At 42.9% G+C, this 22,059-nt stretch overlaps 1 protein-coding gene across 7 annotated transcripts in view; it reads right to left on the bottom strand.

The window, feature by feature from the left end:
* KLHL13 (kelch like family member 13) overlaps positions 1-22,059 on the bottom strand; it is a 1,461,558-nt gene that overhangs the window by 54,049 nt on the left and 1,385,450 nt on the right. For 5 of the 7 annotated variants that reach the window (XM_083595403.1, XM_083595404.1, XM_083595410.1 and 2 more), the window contains exons 2-3: positions 18,821-18,874; positions 10,217-10,279 (exon numbers count right to left, since the gene is read on the bottom strand). In XM_083595403.1, coding sequence (XP_083451529.1) covers positions 10,217-10,279; positions 18,821-18,849 — 92 coding nt within the window. In that variant the 5' untranslated portion in view covers positions 18,850-18,874. Of the gene's footprint in view, positions 1-10,216; positions 13,032-18,820; positions 18,875-22,059 lie in introns of all 7 variants that reach the window. The other 2 variants (XM_083595407.1, XM_083595406.1) reach the window with 2 other exon arrangements.

Raw genomic sequence — 22,059 nt, 5'->3', positions numbered from 1 at the left:
ATTGATGTACCTGCTTATTAAAAGTGATATTCTGAACAAAATGGCAGCATCAGTTTCCCATTCATATAATTCAGCACTTGTAGGGTCACAGAAAATTCAAATTAAAGACCTGTTCAAACTTAGTTACAATGTGTGTGACTACTCAGGTTGACTTTGTGTAATCTATGTGTTTAAACAAAAGATGCAAGTGTTATCAAGGGGGGGGGGCTTACTTCCAAGTAAACATATGTATTATCAGACTGTCAATGATGCTGTATCATTTTGGTGCTACAGTGGTACCTCGGGTTAAGTACTTAATTCGTTCTGGAGGCCCGTTCTTAACCTGAAACTGTTCTTAACCTGAGGTCGGAGCTAAACAATACAAACTAAAGGCTTTTGCAGATGACCTAGTTTTAACGTTACAGGAGCCAGAATCTAGTACGAAAAGAGTTTTAGAACTGATTCAAGAATTTGGTCAGGTGGCAGGATTTAAGTTGAACAAGTCAAAAACTAAAGTTCTTGAGAAAAATTTAACACCAATTGAGAAAGAGAGGTTTCAGAAGGAGACAGGTTTAACATTAGTGAAGAAAGTTAAATATTTGGGGGTTAACATGACTGCTAAGAACTTAAACTTATTTAAAGATAATTATGAGAAATGTTGGACAGAAGTGAAAAAAGATTTAGAAATATGGTCAAACTTGAAGCTTTCCTTGTTGGGCAGAATTGCGGCTATAAAGATGAATGTATTGACAAAAATGTTATTTTTGTTTCAATCTTTGCAAATTTTGGACAAGATGGACTGTTTCAAGAAGTGGCAGAGAGATATTTCTAGATTTGTCTGGCAGGGCAAGAAGCCCAGAATAAAATTTAAAATATTAACTGATGTAAAAGAAAGAGGTGGATTTGCCCTGCCAGACCTTAAACCTTATTATGAATCGGCCGCATTTTGCTGGCTGAAAGAATGGCTGCTTCTTGAGAACACAGATATTTTGGATTTAGAAGGTTTCAACAATGTCTTTGGGTGGCATGCATATTTGTGGTACGACAAGGTTAAAGCACATAAAGCATTCAAAAACCATATTGTCAGGAAAGCATTGTTTAATGTTTGGATAAGATACAAAGACTTATTGGAGAATAAAACCCCAAGGTGGTTGTCACCAATGGAAGCAAAGGCTCTGAAAAAGTCCAATATGGAGGCCAAATGGCCGAAATATTGGGAAATATTGGAACAAGAAGGAGACAAACTGAAATTGCAGAGCTTTGAGAAATTAAAAGACAAGGTGCGAGATTGGCTTCATTATTATCAAATAAGAGAGGCCTATAATTCGGATAAAAAAATTGGCTTCCAGGTGGAAAAATCAAAATTGGAAACTGAATTGTTAGAACCCAAAACTAAAACACTTTCAAGAATGTATAACTTGCTGCTAAAATGGAACACGCAGGATGAAACAGTTAAATCTGCTATGATTAAATGGGCACAAGATGTCGGTCATAACATAATGTTTGCTGACTGGGAACAGTTGTGGACCACAGGTATGAAATTTACGGCATGTAATGCCCTAAGAGAGAATATTATGAAAATGATATACAGGTGGTACATGACACCAGTCAAGCTTGCAAAAATATATCATTTGCCCGATAATAAATGTTGGAAATGTAAAGAAAATGAAGGTACATTCTTTCACCTTTGGTGGACGTGCCCAAAGATTAAGGCTTTCTGGGAAATGATATATAATGAAATGAAAAAAGTATTTAAATATACCTTCCTGAAGAAGCCAGAGGCCTTTCTCTTGGGCATAGTCGGCCAATTGGTACCAAAGAAGGATAGAACTTTCTTTATGTACGCAACAACAGCAGCAAGAATACTTATTGCAAAGTATTGGAAGACACAAGAGCTACCCACCCTGGAAGAGTGGCAGATGAAGATGATGGACTATATGGAACTGGCGGAAATGACTGGCAGAATCCGAGACCTGGGAGAAGAGGCGGTGGAGGAAGACTGGAAGAAATTTAAAGTTTATCTTCAGAAATATTGTAAAATTAATGAATGTTAAAATTATGTTTGGATTGGCAATAAGTGGTAATTAGCAACAAAAGTTAATAAGAATATGTAAAAAATGAACTGATAAATGGACGAAAATATTGAGTTATAATATGCTATGATATAGAGTTAAGATAAATGAAAAAGGGTAAGGATTTGCTGAATTGATTATGTAAATGGGAATACAAAAGGGGGAGGTGTGAGGAGGTCAAGGAAACAAGCAAATGAACTTAAAGATATCAAAAATTGGATTTGCTTTTTAAATTTTTTCCTATCTATTTGTTTTCTGTATTTTGTATTTTCTTTTTCTTGTTTATTCTTCTATGAATTTTTGTATTTTTTGTATTCCTTTCCTATTTTTTACTTTTCTCTGTTGGTTTTTTCATTTTGTAAATTTTTGTTTTTTGTAAAATCCCAATAAATATCTTTTTTAAAAAAAATGAAACTGTTCTTAACCTGAAGCACCACTTTAGCTAATGGGGGCCTCCCACTGCTGCAGCGCCGCTGCGGCGCGATTTCTGTTCTCATCCTGAAGCAAAGTTCTTAACCTGAAGCACTATTTCTGGGTTAGCGGAGTCTGCAACCTGAAACATATGTAACCCGAAGCGTATGTAACCTGAGGTACCACTGTATATTCCTGCTTTCCGAAGAATTATGATTTGGTCCAATTCCTAGGTAAGCCTGCTATAAACTTCACATTTGGGAGAGGGGGGAGTGAAGCTTTGTCAATATGACAGGAGTGAATTAGACGGCAGCTTAGGATAAAAACAGATCAATATGGCAGCTCCCTCTACATTGAAGAATCTTAGCTGCACAAATTTCTGTCACACTCTGCAGCACCCAGGGGCAAAGTTATTACACAATGAAGTTTAAGACCCAGAAAGTGAGGTGATGTTTATTCAAAATCAGTAATGCCACCTTCTGGTGATTATGTGAACAGATTAAGAGCATGCATTTAAACCAGGCATAGGCAAACTCTGGCCCTCCAGAAGTTTAGGACTACAATTCCCATCATCCCTGACAACTGGTCCTGTTAGCTAGGGATGATGGGAATTGTAGTCCCAAATATCTGGAGGGCCAGAGTTTGCCTATGCCTGGTTTAAACTGATGTTCATGACTCTTCTTTTAATGGGCAAGCTACAAAGCACAGCAGCTGAGTGACAACTGAGCTGTGCAAAGCAAAGGTGGAAGCAGGATTCAAGTTATTTTCCTTCAATCATCTGACCTGGTGTACACAAGTTCACTTACCTGAGGAAAAAAATGTACAGATGAACAGAGCATGGACTGCCTCAAACTGTCCTAAGGACAGCGGGAGAAGAAACCATCAATTCTTCAGCCAGTCGGGGGGATGGCCACGATGGAAATACGATGGCCAGTTAAACTCAGAGCTTTCCAAACTTTTCATTTTTAGACATGCATCATTTCATGACATGGTAATTCACTTTTACTGTACTAGCAACCCAGAGGTTAAACTAACCCCCTTCCAGCCCCAGGAGGAGCATGGGGAGCATTTATGCAACACACCTACACACTGCAGCCGACACGCTAACATGTCACGACACACAGTTTGGAAAGCTCTGCTCTAAGCTCTCCTCCAAAGCCCAGAAAAACAGCTTGGAACAAAAGCCCCTGCTGCCTAAAAAAACCCAAACCTTGAAGAAAGGAGAGGGGAATGCAAAAGCATTCAGAAAAGCTGAAAGTAAAAGATGATGTCTCTTAATTCTTCCTGCCTGAGAGAGGGCAGTGATGAAGACAATAATGGAGACAGCAGCCAAGATGGCACCACCCTCAAAAGAGGCCTCTTCCTTGTTTGAGAAAGAACATGGAAGCAATAACTTAGAGAAGAATTTGCAGAACTATGATGCTATAAAGGAGCTTATTAAAAACACTTGAAAAGAACTAATGCTTCCAATGGAATCAAAACTGACAGAACTTAACACAAGGCTTGACTCTTTAACAGAAAACAACAAAAGAATTAAGCCAAATCCATTACAAAAATATCAAATAATTAGTAAAAGATATACGCAACATGACTGAAGATGCAGAAAATTTAAATAGGAGAATAATTTTACATTTTCGTTCTTTTGAAGAGGGCATGGAAGGAAATGATCTTGCACATTTTATTGTCACATGGCTTAAATCAATGCTTCCAGACCTCATAATCTCTGCAGCTGGTTTTGAACAGGCACACGAAAGCACTCAGACCCAAACTGAGGGTACTTCCTCCATGATATAATTGTCTGCTCTGCCCGTTACAGGAAGAAAGAGGAAATGTGGAACAAACTGTGGAACCTAATATCATTATAAAAACAGTCCAGTTATGGTAATGAAGGTCTGGCTTCTGAAACACGGGGCTGGGGGGCGGGAGGCTTTATGTGCTTACAGAATTAAACTGCAAAAAGCTAGAATTAAATATTGCTGGGGCTTCCCCTTCGATCTTATCACAAGAGGATCAACACAGATCACGGATCAACACAGATCACAACAACAAAGAGACTAGAACCAACAGAATTCTCCAACACTCTTGGAACTGATCTACCTCTGGAATGGCAGCAAGGAGAGGCAATGGAAGAACACACCAAACTTTCTGATGGAAGCTTGGAGGATAGATCTGGCAAACACCTCACACATAACAACAGAGGAGATCACTACAACACATTAAGCAGATTCCTTCACCCTAGACCCTCCCTACGTCTCAGGCCAGGTGGTCAAAGCCTTAGACATCCTCAGGGTCTCTGATTGCCTGGAGTGGTAGCAGCACTGATTTGGCTCTACCACTACACCTACACAGAGCTCCCCCGTCTTGCCCTTCCACCCGATCCTTGTTAAGTAGTAGCAACATGTGGCACTGGGAAGACAGGAGAACAATGCAGGCCTGGTGGGTGATGTTGTTTATAGCACCAAAGCCTTCCTAATGAGGAAGGTTTCTGCCATGCCGCAGAAGCGCCATTAAAGAAAGGGCAGGGCAGCCTTTCTGCAGGAAGGAGCTTCCACCTAGAAAAAAGCTCTCACCCGAATCCCAATCAAACGTGCTTCAAATGTTAGTGAAAAGCAGAGGGCCTCTGCTGATAAACTTTAATAAAGATGCTTGACGGGGAGGAACAGTCCCATTGTACCAAACTGCACTGGACTTGAAAGATAATCACTAACCCTTTGAACCAAGCTCACAAACACATGGGCAACTAATTCCGGTGAAATTTTAAGGGGGAAGGAACAATTTCAATCACTGAATATTTGTTGAAAGCGACACAGAAATCTTTTCCACGGAAGCCTTTAAGGGCAGGGCTGGACCTGCAAAGGTCCTAAGGGTCTTTCCCAACAGTGAGAATCTATTTTAACTGCTCTGAATGCAGCTTGGGCCTTCTGTTCTGGACTGTGTTACTAAAGAGAAACAAAAGAGTTCTACACAGATCATATTTTGATCCCACTCTTTCTTCAAGGGGCTCAATGTCCTCAGACAAATTTAACTTGGGGAGGGGGGGTGCCCTTCAGAAATATGCAAGCATGACAGGCTGAAAGCTAAAATTAAAAGTTATTAAAATCTGAAATGCATCTAACAGCCAACCACCACTCCTTCCTCATTTCTCTTTCCCCAAAAACAATTAATTTGCCATGAACAAGCAACTAAACAGCAGCTACTCCCACAGAAAACGCTTTAGGTTACATGATCTTATCCAGCTGACAGAGAAGCAACATCCTTCAAGAGCTGAATATCAATTTGACAAGAAAATTAAGGAGTAGGTGGCTAATTAAACAGCATTCATAACTATTCAAGTCTATGCAGAGTGTTAACTAGAGCTCCACAGTGGGGTCATTTGGGGGGGCTAGTTTTGGAAGTTTGTTTCTTCAAGCCAGGATTGCAGAAAGATGTACGTCTGATGAAATGGCTAATGAAAGTGCACCAAAGGTTTCTAGTACAGGATTTTAAGACTCAGTTTCACAAACTATCGCAACCTGGTGTTCTCCAGTTGCACTCTCTCAGCTGTTGGGAGCTGCTGTCAAACATATGGAGAGAACCTGTTTGAGGAAGGCTGCATAGATTATACCTTTCTCTCCACCCCGCTTCTCACAGCCCACCATTTCTGTGAAACCTTTAGCACTGCCATCCTTGCTAAGCCAAGTGAATCCCCAGTACAGTCAACTTCATCTGACTGACCAAATCCAAAGACTGCCCACTAATGGTTCCTCGTCATCCTAGGGAGACGGGACAAGAGGGCAGCTGCAGGGTTCTGTCCTGGGCCCCTTGTTGTTCAACACCTTTATAAACGAGTTGAATGAAAGAATGGAGGGGATGCTTGTCAAATTTGCAGAGGACACCAAACTGAAAGGGGTACCTGATGCCACAGAATACAGAATCAGAATTCAAGATAACCTTAACAGATAGGAGAACATGGCAGCTAACTAACAAAATGAATTTCAATAGGGAAAATTTCAGAATCTACACTTAGGCACAAAGACCAAACTGCACAAATGTAAGATGGGGAAACCTGGCTTGCCAGTAATACATGTGAAAAAAATGTAGGGGTCTTTGTAGACCACAAGCTTAATTTACACGAGCCAACAGTGTTATGCTGTAGCAAAAAAAGTTATTGCTATTCTAGACTACATCAACAAAAGTAGAACATCCAGATCAAGGGAAGTCATAGTATTGCTCTATTCTGCCTTGATCACCTTGGAGTCCTTTATCCAGTTCTGAACACTACAATTTAAGAAAGAAGGATACTGTCAACTGGAAGGTCTGACGGAGGACAGATGGCTACTTTTTGGTAGTGCTCTCCCAAATCATCATGTGCTGACTAAAATCTAAAGAAGCCATGACAAGATAATGTTAGGATCATATAGTTTAGGCAAAGAGTTACAAACTGTGATCCAAGGATCACCAGTGGTCCACAAGCTTCATTCAAGTGGTCTGCAGTGGGTTCACATTAAATATTTATATTATTTTTAATTGTATTTTTATTGCTTCTTTTACTTCTTATATTATCTTTCACTATATTACAATTTGAATTCTAGGAACTGTAAGAAATAAAAGCGGCAATAAAAAGACAATTTAAAATCATATGGTACCTAGCCCAACACATTACAATTGGTACAACAGGCTGAAAAATGATGTAGTGGTACACCAAGACCCCTAGCAGTTTTCAAGAGGACCACAGGGGGGAAAGTTGGGGAACCACTAATTTAAACAAGTATATCTATCTCTGATAACCTTCTCATATTGGGACAATTTATTTTAAGATCAGAGAGCTGTTTGTCTGTTTAATACCAAAGCTACATAGGACATCAGAATATCCTGCACAATCTATCTTACCACTCTTTGTCATGTCACTTGAAAAAATTTACTATCAAAGATCGAATCAACTGATTTCCAATGTTAAGAAAAGTTTACATGCTAACAAATAACTTTTCAGACAGATAAATATATATGCAATTTTGACATGATGTGAACTTCAGCTTCTGTTCTCCAAGATGTTCATCTGCAATCAATTTCACTGGGAAACAAAAATTTTGTTGCACTGACACCTGCAGTTGTTCTAACCTAATTTTGACATGCTGATTTCATATCTGAAGTTGGTTTTGTTCTGTAAGCACTAGGGTTTTTTTTTTTGCAATTGATGTTTTTCACTTTTCACCATAATCTTTGTTTTTCACAATGCAAGAATTCAATATTTTATTAAACACATAGCTAAAGTAGCATCATATGAGTATAAATGTAAGTGACTTATATAGCATTGAATGTGACATGTATAGCATTGAAAATGACATGTATATCTATGTAGTTGGAGGTATGCAAAAAAAATGTATTCCCTTGGGATATACAGTACACTGAGGGGGGGAAAATTCATTTTCTGTTGCATGAGATTTTTCAACTGTTCTTCTGTTCTTTAAATGCTGATTTCAAATCTGAAATCGATTTTTGTGTACGTGCTATAGTTATCTTTCAATTTCTGACTTTTGCCGATATGTCATATTTACACTGGGGATAAGTGGACACTGACACGTTGATCTACCCTAACCACATGGTAATTATCGTTTTGCAAACTTAATTTTTCTTTATTTTTATAGTTTTGTAACCTAAATATTTGTATTTTTCAGATCGGACCATGGCTTCTTCAAGTAGACAAAAATGTAAAAACAAGCCTGATGCCTTTTGTTATGTATGTGGCTGCTATACACTTCCTCGTCAAAGACGCAATATAACAGCGATTGTGAGGCATGCCTATAAAAGCTATTTTGAAATTCCTCTGGGCGACCAAGGTAAGAAATGGGCTCCGCATATTGTTTGTCAGAATTGTGAGGAAATGCTTAGAGACTGGACAAAAGGAAAACAGAAGAGTATGCCTTTTGGGGTTCCCGTGGTTTGGCGAGAACCCAAGGATCAGACAAATGACTGCTATTTTTGTTTCCTAGTGGTATCCACAAGCTGTTGTTATTCAGGTACTTGGTAAAGCCTTTCTGTTGTCCAAGCAAGAAGTTGACCATTTTGAGATCCACACAGATGATCCAGTTGTGCTCTTCACCATGTTCACTTCCTTCATCTTCAGAAGAGACAAACCCCTTAAAAACTGGAATTGGGAGTTCCTCAGAGTGCAGGATAGGACTAATTGCTGAAGGAATACTGGGATAGGGTGACAGAATGTCAGTTTTTCTTGCCGATACTCTTCATATTGACCAGACAAAAATAGCATAACAAAAGGCATCAGGCTTGTTTACACATTTTTGTCTACTTGAAGAAGCCATGGTCCAGTCTGAAAAATACAAATATTTAGGTTACAAAACTATAAAAATAAAGAAAAATTAAGTTTACAAAACAATATTTACCATGTGGTTAGGGTAGATCAACGTGTCAGTGTCCACTTATCCCCAGTGTAAATATGACATATCAGCAAAAGTCAGAAATTGAAAGATAACTATAGCACGTACACAAAAATTGATTTCAGATTTGAAATCAGCATTTAAAGAACATAAGAACAGTTGAAAAATCTCATGCAACAGAAAATGAAGAAAAAAATTGTTCCTGAGTTTTCAATGTGTGCATTTTAAATTTATGATGAAGGAATATTCATAACCAACCTTTCTGTTAAAAATTGCCCAGTGTGTTTAAACAAAATGTAATAACCACCATCACAAAAGCGGTTTTTTTAAGTAGGTGATGTCTCAAAAAAGGTGCAACCAACAAATGAAGCTCTCCTGCCACCTCAAAATTGCACCTGTGGCCAAGGAACAATACCACAAGGGTACAAACTAGGATCCTGCATCTGCTGTTTATGCAAATAATGCACAGAATGCATTTTCGTAGAGCAAGAATATTCAAAGGAGCTCCTCAGCTAGTTGTCTCATTCCTGTGTCATGTTTTCAGAAGAAACAGTTTCCTTCCCCGTTAGGAAAATGGTAGTAATAACTCCCCATATACCTCAAAAGCCTCTGAATTCCGAATGCACATGGATATTCTTTGTGAGGCAGAAACAGCTTCATAGCAAGCTGATTTCAAGCAGAAAATACAAAACAATGAGAATTAAGTGTTGGCTGAGTAAAGAGCAAGAAGAAAGGGGAACGGCTACGTGCCAGCGAAGGGTACGATTAAAAGAAACAAGGCTATTGGGAGGGTTTTAACCATTTTATAAACAGCAGACAGCTGCAATCTCACTGACATTCTGACTTGAAGTAATTGGCAAATAAGAGCTGCCTCTCTAACAAAAGACAATCAAAACGCAATTGAGGGGAAAGGTGGAATCCTTCCCAACGATATTGCCAAAATTACTGATATTAAAAACTATGGCAACACTTGGATATGGCAACAGAAATATGCTAAAAAGTGATGGGAGTGTAACATTCAGCCCCTTCTGATCCATAAATTACAAGCATGTGCCTCAATTCTTTTGCCAAACCCATGATTCTCTCATCAGCTCATCAAGTTTCACATCCTGTTTTAAGACCAAACAGGCTTTAACAAACATTGTACATAATGTAATTGATTTGGCAGAATCCTCACAATAGGCTACATGCTAAACAAGTTTGTCAGTGCATGAGTGATGAGCTTCTGTACAACTATAGCACCACCCACCAGAGGTTGATAAACAAAAGGCAGAACATCCAAAACTCCGGAAAAAAAACCTTATTTGTCTTGAGAGAACAAACAAGCACTGAGCAGTGTTAATGTATTAAACATGATTCATTTTGCACCAAAACGCATACCTCTCATGATGCACCTCCCTTCGGAGCACAGAATGATCCATACCGTCAGTATTAGTAGCTCCCCTGTTGACAAAACAAGATAAAGACTTTAAATGCTCTGGTTTTTAAAAAGGAAGCATAGTACCCTAATGCGCCATGTCATCTTAATAAATCATGTGAGCATAGCTCACTGGAGTGGGGATTAATTGCCAGTGAAGTCAGTCACAATGCCAAGACCATCCATTGTTTAGTTGTGAAAATGAAGCATTTGTTTCTCGACAATAGGTTTGCTATTCACCAGTGGTGTCCTGGCAAACTTTGAAGCACAGGAGCTCTCCATGACAGCCTCCACAGCCCTGCCCCCAAGCAACATCCAAAACATACAGGCAGTTTGCGTCCACCCATTTTACACATATAATAAACTAATAGCAGTACATAGCATAACGCCCAGTGTATTAGGACCTGCTTACTGTCCTCCAGAGATGAGTAGGGATCTAGTGAAGGGTGGTGAGTGGCTAGCATGTTGGAACTTAGCTGGTGGGGTTCACGTCTCTGATAAGCTTTGGGGCAGAAACATAGTTACCTCGGGAATAGCCCTATTAAACTCAGTGTTCCAACTTCTTAGGTCCAACACTGAGCTTTAGCAAAAGGTCTTCAGCCAGCTGAAATACAACCTTTAAAGTTCAATTAGAAATGTAAGCAAACTTGCACAGAAATATTACAATGGCTACCATGAAGTAGGAACCCCATCAAAGGAAATAAGGGCTGTATCCAACCAAGTTCTACTCAGAGTAGACACAATGAAATTTATGGGCTTAAGTTAGTCGTGCATATTAATGACAGTGGGTCTAACTCCAAGTAGAACAAGCACTAGATACAACACTCCGTATCCAGGCTCTGCTTCAGTATTTTCCTCCATCTCCAGTTTCCTCTATGCGCTAACCTGTCAAATGGTAATACAACTTAAAAGATTTGTTATCATCTTATTCACTTGTCACAGCTAACAGACTGTCAAATACCCCGGTGCACACTCAGGTGGCATCATCAATCCTGGTCTGAAAATAAGCCAGTGTGGAAGAGCAGGGCTCGAATCCCCATTCAGCCATTAAGCTCCCTGGGTAACTTTGGCCAATCACCATCTCTTAGCCTACCCTACATCACAGGGCTGTGGTGAGAAGAAGAGAACCATGTACACCAACTTGAGCTCCTTGGAAGAAAAAGCTGGTATGTAAATGTAAGAAATAAAAGTTCGGGGGCTGTGCTCCAACTGTTCTTGCTGTACCACATTCATTGCAGTACATTGTAAAGCCTCTTTCTGTTCTTCAAACACATACTTGTAAGAGCCTTTTCCTCTCAAGTGGGCCCAGAACTGAAGATCTGGCAAAATAGCAAACATCCCATCTGCTTTAAGAGACACATTAAGATTATTCAAATAACAAAAATCCCCTTGTGGAATAAAGGGGGGGGGGCATTTAGCAGAATAACTGTCAGGCAGAGTCAACAGTCAGGATCAGAGAATGTCATCCTTCAAGAGTGAGACAGCTCTCTGGGCTGCACTTTCCTCTTCTGAAAATCCATATGTTAAAGCAGCTTAAAGGAGCTTTGATCAGGTTTCCTTTCTACTGCCAATGCAGACCTATAACGACCCTCACAATATCACCTACGTCCCTATTAAGAGCTTCCTTCCCATAAGCAATGCATCCCTTCTCCATTTTGCCGCAAATGGAATTTTACATAGAATCCAGAAAGACCAAAACCAGTTATATTTCAAAGCAAGCCTGAATAAGTTGGTGCTCATCTGAAACTGTTTTTCATGTCCGCTGCTAATATTCTGGAAATAAAAATCTCTAGTGATGGAACTGAAGTTCAAAGCAGAGGTAACATAGGAGATTGCTGTCTCCGCCTTTCCCCCTCCCTGCTCATCTGCTTGAAAAAGCAGTTACAACAAGGAGACAGTCATACAAAAACTCCTCCACCCCAATCTATATGATTTGCAAAAACTATTGTAAGAAACTAGTATTTCTCGTCAGGATACGATCTCTGCTAACAAGAGTCATATCAAAGGACATAGATCTTAGCAAGCAGGAAGCTTTTGTTTCCCTACCATCAATAAGTTAGAACTTACCGTGGATGTGAGACAAAACTGCTTTGCTACTTCTGTGGTGATCTATGCAAGCAAGAAAAGCTGTCTCAACAATCAGCTGCCTTTCACTGGCACACTACCAAGGATCAATGAGTTGATTCATATGTGCAAGGGAGAAGACTTCGATCTCCATGCAAAGGGGAAAAACAAGCAAGTAAACACATGCTTATGATTATAAAGCACAGCTCATTTTATGTTGTGCAATTTGCATGAGCTGGGAAGCTAGTGAAGGGCAGAGGAGAGAAAGCAGTAGGGTCAGGCAAAACCGTCTCCTATCACATTATGAAATCTCATTACTGTACCTGTGTTCCAAACACAAGATGTTTCATCCCTGTTATGCATGGAATAGAATTATGCTGCATATCTGTCAGGATTTTAATCTCTCTCCTCACCCTCAAGATTTTTTCATGGAGCTCAGGACAGTGCACCTGGTGTCCCCTATTTTCTCCTCAATACCACTCTGGTATTAATTGACAGGTTGGGTCAAGTAATGCTATCTCTGCCCAAGATGATCCAATGAAAGCCACAGAGTAGGGGTTTTAAAATATTCTAGGTCTCTTGATACCTTGTCAAATATTCTATTCCCCTACACCAGATCCATTTCAACAGACTAGTACCCGTCCAATGTTTCGGAGGGCATCAGGTTGGCAATCTGCATTTGCTGTGTGACTGAGATGTAGAGATGTGCAAACTCTCAAGGGATTTCATCTTTAAAAGTTCATTAGTAGGATACTGAAATGCAAGCTTCAAAATAAGTTCTTTTCACACCACCACCCTGCATGTGTATAAACCCAAGCGTGACATATCTGTTCTGCAATGTTAGAATGGCTGACTGCTCAGCATTCAAAACTGCACGTGCCAAACCTCTGCACTGTTTCACCATGAACTATCTGGTCCACAACTCATAAAATAGCCTTAACAAGTGACCAGAACCCCACACATTATAATGTTATTTGCCTAGACATATTAAAAAAAAAAATGAAGCCACACATACAATACATATGCTGGGTAGAAGTTAAAACTTTTGCAATGTAATAAGTGATCTGACTCCACACATGCAATACTCTCCAAAAATAGATATAAAGTTGATGCAAAATGAATTCCAACACCTGCTTTAGTCTAGGAGGAAACAGAGAAATCTCTGCACAACCTTTTTAAACTTTAAAATAAATACCATGAGACAAAAAATATGAGAGACTTGAGACAGTCAATAACCCCTGCCATTAAAAGCAACGAAGGTACTTAGTATTATAACCAAGATAGAAAATTGAAATTAGACATTAAAGCTCTTCAGCCCTCTAGAGAGGTCCCTCAGTTTCTACTATACTGCTGAGTTCTTGAAAAATAATGTGTTTTATATTCTATAATCCAAAATATACATTTCATGGCAACTCCAACAGCCATAGTGTAAACCAAACTTACGCTTCCGGCAAAAGCAAATATTCAGAAGCTTTTAACAAGCACAAAGAGGGGAAAGGGGGACACTTTTTCCTCTGTACTTGGAACCCTCTAAGCTCAAAATTGCTCTTGACAAACCCAGCTGCTGCACAGCAATTTGCATTTGCTCTGGCGTGACACTCTTCTCCAGCGCCAAGCTAAAATTGGATTATTTCACTGTCTAAGTACACAGGCATCTGTACCCTAAAGGATCCAGGCTTTTAAGCATGTCTCCGTCACAAACCTTACAATGTGAAATCATCATGGAAAAACCCAGCTAAATATTTCGGTTGCCTTTATAATCAAACGCTAAAGCAGGATTATGAAGACACACTCACCTGATAATAAGTAAAAAGGACAGGGCAAAATTCTTAACCTAGATTGAAATTCCACATTCTGGGTGATAATTCTTAAGTGATAACACTTAAGCTTGAGATGTTAGAAATTTAAAAGGTCTTTTATTTTCCCCACAGTGTGTGTTGGTTTTTATCCTGTGGACTGCAAGGTAAGATACAACTATAAAAGCCAGCTTTTTAAGACCATCAACCTGTGATTGTTCTGTTCTACTGCCTTTTCTCCCCCTAGCCTTTAAGCACAATGAAAATTATGGGAGGGCCTGCCAAATTCATATACAAGAGCTCATGCTAATGTTCAGAGATGAAATGCTCTCTATAGAAAAAGTTGACACATTTGAATCTTACAACTGAAATATTTTAGAACTCAAATGCTGAATTAATGTGCTGCTTTTTAGTAAAATTGTACTGTTATCTTTGTATACTATGAGCTGCTTTGGGCAATTTGCTGGAGTAAGAAAGAAGCTCCAGAAATTACAGTGGAACCACAACTTATACTTATGTGTTCATAGCTTTAGGCATAACATCAAAAAATAAACATAAATAAATAGAGAGGGGGCAGGAGACCCTTGCTTACTAGGTTCTGGAGGCCCTCACATGGATCCAATTGCAGGCATCCAATGTATCTTCAGACCTCCCCAAGAGATCTTTCGTGAGCCTCCAGAGCCTGGTAAGCAAGGCAGAGGGCTTAAAAGTGTTTCCCATGTGAGATTTTCCTGCTCTGGGAGGCTCCCGTGAGATTTTGGACAGCCCTGATCTCACAACATGTTTGATAGTGGGGGCAGTTGGAGGGGAGAACTCTGAGTTTGTGCAATTTTGCCCTTGCACACAATCCCCAGATTCTATGCCATCTCAGTCTTAAAATGGGCTACTTTGATATGTTGCGGGGGGGTCAAATTTGACCAGGGGGTCCGGCGCGCTTCCGCTGCGCAGCTTTGCTTTTGCCCCCTGGAACCTTTGACTCCAGCAGAGTAAACACAGCAAGAAGTAGAAGCTTGGACGTTCTGTCGTGTGGCAATAACTCAGGCTTGAAACACAGCAATCCTTATCTTAAAGACTTTATTCCGTACAGATCAACACATCGTAAATCTTCCCGGTGAGAGTTCGCCCATGTTGCTCCTTTCTCCTTAGAGCAAATACACAGACTGAAAGCACACACAGAAATCCACGCCCCTTCCGTGTTCTCTGCCCGCCCTCAGAATGTGAGGCGTCATCACTCAGAACTCTTAACCCTGTAAGTTCTGAGCCTCTATTAACACCCCCTCTCGAATCACGTTCTGAGGGGACCTCTGAGTGTTCAACACCTTCCCCATTGCCTTCCGCCCCTTCCTGGCATCATTGTTAGGCACCTGTTGAACCTCACAAACCTCAGGTTCGCACTGTGCGAAACCAACCCACGCATTTGAGACCTGAAACCTCTCAGGTGGAATTCCCTTTGTTGCCCTTGAAGACCGCCTGGGCACAAACTGGGATTCTTCTCCTGACCCACTGGGGCCAGCATTTGCGTCTTCCTCATCAGAAGACTCCCCCTCTGACTTGACACGTCTGTGAGCTTTCTCCATTATGCGCACAGGAGATGAGGGCTCACTCTTGGACACTCCCTTAGCAACCTGTGGAGACGCCTCCCCCTGGTCCTGATCCTGATCATCGACCAGATCACCATTACCTGGCTCTCCCTCCTGCTCAGATTCGGATTCAGACAGACAATCTGAGACAGCGTCATGGCTGACTTTGCGCCTTGACCTATTTCCCTGCTGCTCTTTGAACTCAGCATGCTTGCTGACCAGAAGCTTGGTCTGATCACCTTCTGGGTACGCAAACCTCCACCCTTTTGTCGCGGGTTCATACCCACAGAAGATCATTTCCTGGTACTTTGGACCATCTTCTTGCTGCAACCACTTTGGTACAGGCACCATGGCCCTGCAACCAAAAGTGCGAAAGAAATGCACAAGCGGCTTCTGCCGATGAAGCAGGAAATACGGGGTGTCACCTACCACTGCATTGTAGCACCTGTTCATCGAGAAATTGGCCGTTTTTACCGCCTCCCCCCAAAAACTGTGAGGCAAACCAGAGTCATCCAGTAGAATTTCGGATGCTCGAACCAGAGCCTTACTCCTAAGCTCTGCCACGCCACTCTTCTGAGGCGAAGTCACCTTGTGACGTATCCCCCTCTGGCGAAAGAAACCCTTTAGAGCAGACCCAGTGACCTCTGAACCACGGTCAAACTGGAAACCTTGCACCTTGGTGGAGAACCTCTGTTCCACCTCTGCAACCCAATCTTTGATCAGTTTCGCTGCTTCCTCCTTAGCTTTCAGCGTGAAAGCCCATGCGTTCCTGCTAAAATCATCTGTCAGCACCATCAGCCACTTGGCCTTGCCCAGACTTGGCTGTGGCATACCTACAAGGTCTGCATGCACAAGCTCAAAAGGCTTTGTGGTCACCCTCTCCACTCTGGGATCATCAAATCCCTTGTTTCTGGCTTTCCTGCAAGCCTTGCAATTCAAAGGTTTCCCACACTCTTTTACCTTGCAACCTTTGGTGCACTCTGATAACATCTGGACGTCCTCGCAGGACCCATGTGACATCCTCTTGTGCCACACGCAAGCACACGACACATGTGTGTGATCAGTGGCTTTCCCGGCATTCCCCTCACCCTCCAGAGGTGATTCCAGAACAAAGAGGTTGTTCTGATTTCTCCCAACACTTACGAGCTCCTTCCCATCTCTGGAAATTGTACAAACATTTTTTTCAAAACTCACAGAATATCCCTCCTGTAAAAGAGAAGGTACAGACAGTATGCAATGCTTTAACTCAGGGAGAACATAAACCTTCAATTCAGCCTGTAAAAAAGGGACAAACAAGTTAGAAATATGCGTTATACGGCCCTGTGCACCTGTAGCAAATCTAACAGTTTTCTCAGTTGAAACAGCTTTGCAGTTCCACATTTGTCCATCAGGTGGCGCTGTTACCAAATGGGCATTCGCAGCTGAGTCAACAACCCAACGTAGGACCCTCCCCCCACTGGAGTTGTCCTTCTTTGTTGCCTTAGCAACTGACTTGACCTTGGAGCTCTCGTTGCAGGTGGTGTTTTCCACAACCACCATCGAAGCAGTCAACGTCTTCTGTTTCTCACGCCTGCTCCCTCTGCAGGCCCAGTTGCCATGGAAACCCGCCTGGTTCCCATGGGAAATGTCCTTGGGACCTTCCTGCCCTTTGTCTCGCTGTGGACAGCTTCTGCGCAGGTGTTCAGCCGAAGCACAAACAAAACATCGCCTAGTGGAAAACTTTGCAAAAGTGCCTTTGGTCTTCTTTGCCCCCCCAACCTCTCCAGCAGCAATCCTCCTCGAGGCTTTTCTGCCGTTGGGAAAATGGCTTTTGGCTTCTGCTGTGGTTTCTCTGCAAACCCCTCTCAGCTCCTGCCAAACAGCCTGGGCACTCTCAAGACCCTTGGAATGGCCTTTCTGGCCTGCACCCCCAAACTTGGATGCATAGCCTCCAGAGGAACAGCTTGCCTCTGCTTTCCTCTTCCCAGCTTCCAGCAGCTTTGCAGCATGCAGCTCACGTGTAGGGGCATTCCGGCAGCCCTCCAACACAGTCCCAGCCCCCTCTGGGCCTTCTGGGCATCCACCAGCCCCTGCAACGTCTGTGCAGCATCTGGCCCCCTCTGGGCGTTCTGGGCGTCCACCAGCCCCTCCTGGGCATGGTGCTTCCTCAGAGCAATTCTCAGCCCCCTCTCTGGGCCTGGCTCCCACTGCTTTCTTCAGTGCCTGCCTTCTCCCGGCCCAGGGCTTGCTCCCGTCCACCTTAACAACAGGGATTGACGACTTCTGGCTGTCTGCCATCTCTCCCCGGGGGCCCAGCTTACTTACAGGTACCTCCCGGTGCGGCAGATCTCAGCTCCTCCCAGCTGGCTCCTGGCTGGCTTCTGGCTGCTCCTCAGCCGATTCTGCCTGCAGCTTTCACTTCCCAGCGAGCTCCCTTCGCTTCTGCTGGCACCAGCTTCTCCTTGCTGGCCTTTGGCTGCAGCCCTCTCACACGCACGAACGTTGCTTATCTTTATTGCTGACACCCATAACCTGTTGCGGGGGGGTCAAATTTGACCAGGGGGTCCGGCGCGCTTCCGCTGCGCAGCTTTGCTTTTGCCCCCTGGAACCTTTGACTCCAGCAGAGTAAACACAGCAAGAAGTAGAAGCTTGGACGTTCTGTCGTGTGGCAATAACTCAGGCTTGAAACACAGCAATCCTTATCTTAAAGACTTTATTCCGTACAGATCAACACATCGTAAATCTTCCCGGTGAGAGTTCGCCCATGTTGCTCCTTTCTCCTTAGAGCAAATACACAGACTGAAAGCACACACAGAAATCCACGCCCCTTCCGTGTTCTCTGCCCGCCCTCAGAATGTGAGGCGTCATCACTCAGAACTCTTAACCCTGTAAGTTCTGAGCCTCTATTAACATGATATTGGTCCAGCCACACCTGATATTCACAATTTCTGTAACCAAATCAAAGTTTGCTGTGCAGTTAGCTTTCACACAATTATGAAGGACATGGGGGGGGGGGGGAGGATAGGTCTGGGTGGCCCAACTTTTCATACTAAGTGGGCGGCAGAAGTACTTTGACACAGAACCTGCAGGCTGCGCGTTGGACCACCAGTTCCCAGTTTACATAACACACAAATATTTAGATACTCACAAAACTTCTCTCCACATCCTCTCCAACATATGCCCTTCTTCCCTCCTTGCGAACCTGCAAGTTGAACAAAAACAGATGGAAACTCTCAGACATGGGGAAGAAGGCACCCTTGCACAGCAAGCTCTACATCAAGAGTCCGATACCAGAACCAGCCTACATTCCTTCCAGACTACTAGTGCAGATGTTCTTCATCACTCTCTCAAGGGAAAGGAGGTAGACTAAAGGATTTTGGAGCAACATCTGCACTGTGGTTCTCAAACGGTGTGGCACAGTGCACTGGTGCAGCAGAAGAGGATGGCAACTGTGGCAGGAAGATTCAAGGACAATCAGTACTATAAGTTGTAAATGATTTATGTTCATACGTAGCTGCATTGTTTTATACTTTATGGATATCCTATGTGTTTTATGTCATATACTAAGCATTATTAGGAGTTGTTGCTTTTCGTTTTGCAATGTACTACTTATTAATAATAATTTTAAAAAATGATGTGGAGTGAGCCATTTTTTGTTCTGAAAGTGTGGCCCAGAGAAAAACATTTGAGAACCACTTATCTACACAGTATGTCACACAACACCCCAGAATATGTTCCAAGGAGTTATCCACATTTCCATTCAAAGCACACATAAGGATTCTCTTTGATCAGTTACCAGCTCATTAATTCATATGGTCTTAAGAAGGCCCATCAGCTGTTAAAGAAAAACAAAAAACCAGCAAGTTTGCAAATTAAAATATTTGCCCAGAAGCAAAGCTAGACCCATTATGGCACAGGGGAGATACCTGGGTTTGAAAAAAAATGTTTGAGAATCCGTTAAAGAACATGCACACTAAAGCAACAGGTGTTAGAATAGAAAGGAAAACACTGGAAAACACGCCCCCTTCAGCAAGCACGACAGATATAGCCCCATCTCCAGTTCTTAGCAAAGCCTCAACAACTTCTTGCCTGCCTGCTATTCTTGAGGGATGTAAATGGTCATAACTGAAGTACTGGGTTGAGCAAAAAAGCTTCCTGCTGCTTTCGGCTTTCCAAACTTGCTATCAAGTTTAGGCTTGAGAAAGGGGCTGGCATGGCAGAAATCATAAAAGCCTTTGCTTTATGGGGAAAGAGAGTAAGTAAAGAGCATAAGCCTACCTTCATTTTCCAGCCATCCCTAGCCTATTCCCCAGCTGGGTCAGCAGTCATTCCCTCCCAACCCTACAGTTACGGGGGGAGGGGACCTTTCACAAAGCTACCCCCCAGTTTGATCTCTTGTGGGCATATGCAGTGGCAACCTTGGCCAACTTCATTGCAAGGCTGGGTGAAGTGGCAGACGTGTGCGCACACAACCTGAGCCCTGCTGGCAAGGACGCCAGTCTCACAACCATCTCAGACTTGAGGAGGCTGAAACAAACAGTTCCGCTCACAACATGTTGCTACAGCAAACAGCGGAGGCGAAGAGAAACGGGTTGGAACAGTTTTATTTTACTAACTTAAATTCCAGCCAACTGCTTTAATTACTTCACAAACACTTCTTCCTGAAAGAAGTTAGCTGCAGGCAATTTTGATAAATGGAGGGAACACAAAGCAGGAACCATGGAAGAGTCGGCAACATGCATCACTTCCTGTCAGTGGTGGCCTCTTGGTGATTTCCACTCACCCCAGGTGCCCCCCAGTCTCAGCCCTTGTACTCAGTCTTTAATTTATCTTACTACTATAAGGGAAACATACAGTACAGGAGTACAGAAATTAGATTTCATGAAGTTTGAATGTGGCTGTATGTCAGCGGTAGCCAGGTTGTGGACCTCACAAAATGAGGTCTGCTTGACCAGCAGTGCATAAAGCATTCCCTGGATCTACCTGTTAATTTGAGCCCATTAATTCAGCCTCTTTAATATTCAGGGAACACTTTCTACTTACTGACCCTTGCTGAGAGTCCCTTGCACATCTGCCATAGGAACACAGAATTTTGCAGCAAGTTCTTAGAAATGCCCTAAGGCAGTGGTATTCAACCTGTGTCGTGGCACCCTGGGGTGCCTTGAATGATGGTGAGGGGTGTCACAGGCAACCCTGGCCTCGGTCCCTCTTTCCTTCCCTCCCTCCTCTGATGCCATCTTGTGTCTGATTCCCAAAGACTTGCTGTTTGTTGAAGCCCTGGTTACAAGCTCCCCAGGCAAATGGTGTCTCTGGGACTGGTCATGGGGTGCTGGTTGCCAGGAGCTGAGGGGCCTCAGAGTAAGCAAGCAAGTGGGTGAGGGAGCCCAGACAACCAGTCCACCAGCCCCTGCTTTTGGGACTATTCCCAAACAAGTGACAAGTGAGAGGTCTGGCAGGTAAGCGACACACTGGCCTTTCTTCTACTTGCTGTGTGCAAGGCCTGCCTGGGAGCTGAGTGCCTGGAGCCAAAGGAGAGACTTTCCGCCATGCAGACCTGGTGGCACCTGCAGCTGCCACTGCTGCCTCCCAAGGTGAGTAAAGTGTGGGGGCCCATTCACCTTTGGCCAGTGTTCGTCAGGCTGCTAAGGCTGGGGGCATCCTCTTCCCAGCCCCCCCCCGGGGGGGGTGAGGAGGCACCTCTCTTTGTGGGGGGGTGGAAGCAGCTGCCCAGAGGACTCCCAAGGGGAGGGGAGAGGAGGCTGAGGGAGCACTCCACCAGGGATGGTGTTTGAAAAAGGGTGAGAGGCTGCCAGTTCTGCAGGCAAGGGGAGGAGGGGACATAACTGATCTCCTGAGCCCCACAGGGGAGCCACAGAAAGAATGTAGTTGGTCAAGGTAGCAGTGGACCCAAAAAGGTTGAAAACCTCTGCCCTAAGGTGCACACTTTGCTCAAATAGAGCACTAGCCAGGCCTGTTGTCACACTTGAACCAAGAGAGTCACCCCTAAAACATGCCCAACACCCTCCTGAAACTGTGCAGTGTCGGGGGAGATTGGTAACAGTGAGCAAAGAATCTATTCAAGGGAGCTATTTGACCATCACTGCTCTTTCTGTTGAAAGCCTCTCAAACAGGCTTCTTCTGAGGCACCACTAGAGCCCCAGAACATTGTAGGAAAACCACAGCCATAAAGGAATAAATATTTAACAATCTAACCAGGAGGCAAGTGCTTTCCTACCATGAGGCTTTGGGTCACTCTCAATTCCCATGCACTCAAAAACATTTTTCAGACTGATCGCTACCATATACAGGCACTACTAAAAAGCGAACCATAGGACAAAGCAGGCATAATAATCGCTCACAAGCAAAGAACCAAGTAATTCACATTTG

Source organism: Podarcis filfolensis, assembly GCF_964270895.1.
Source record: "Podarcis filfolensis genome assembly, chromosome: Z".
NCBI classification, from domain to species: Eukaryota; Metazoa; Chordata; class Lepidosauria; order Squamata; family Lacertidae; genus Podarcis; species Podarcis filfolensis.
The sequence above is the reverse complement of the archived record's forward strand: the minus strand, read 5'-3'. Positions and strand labels throughout refer to the sequence as shown.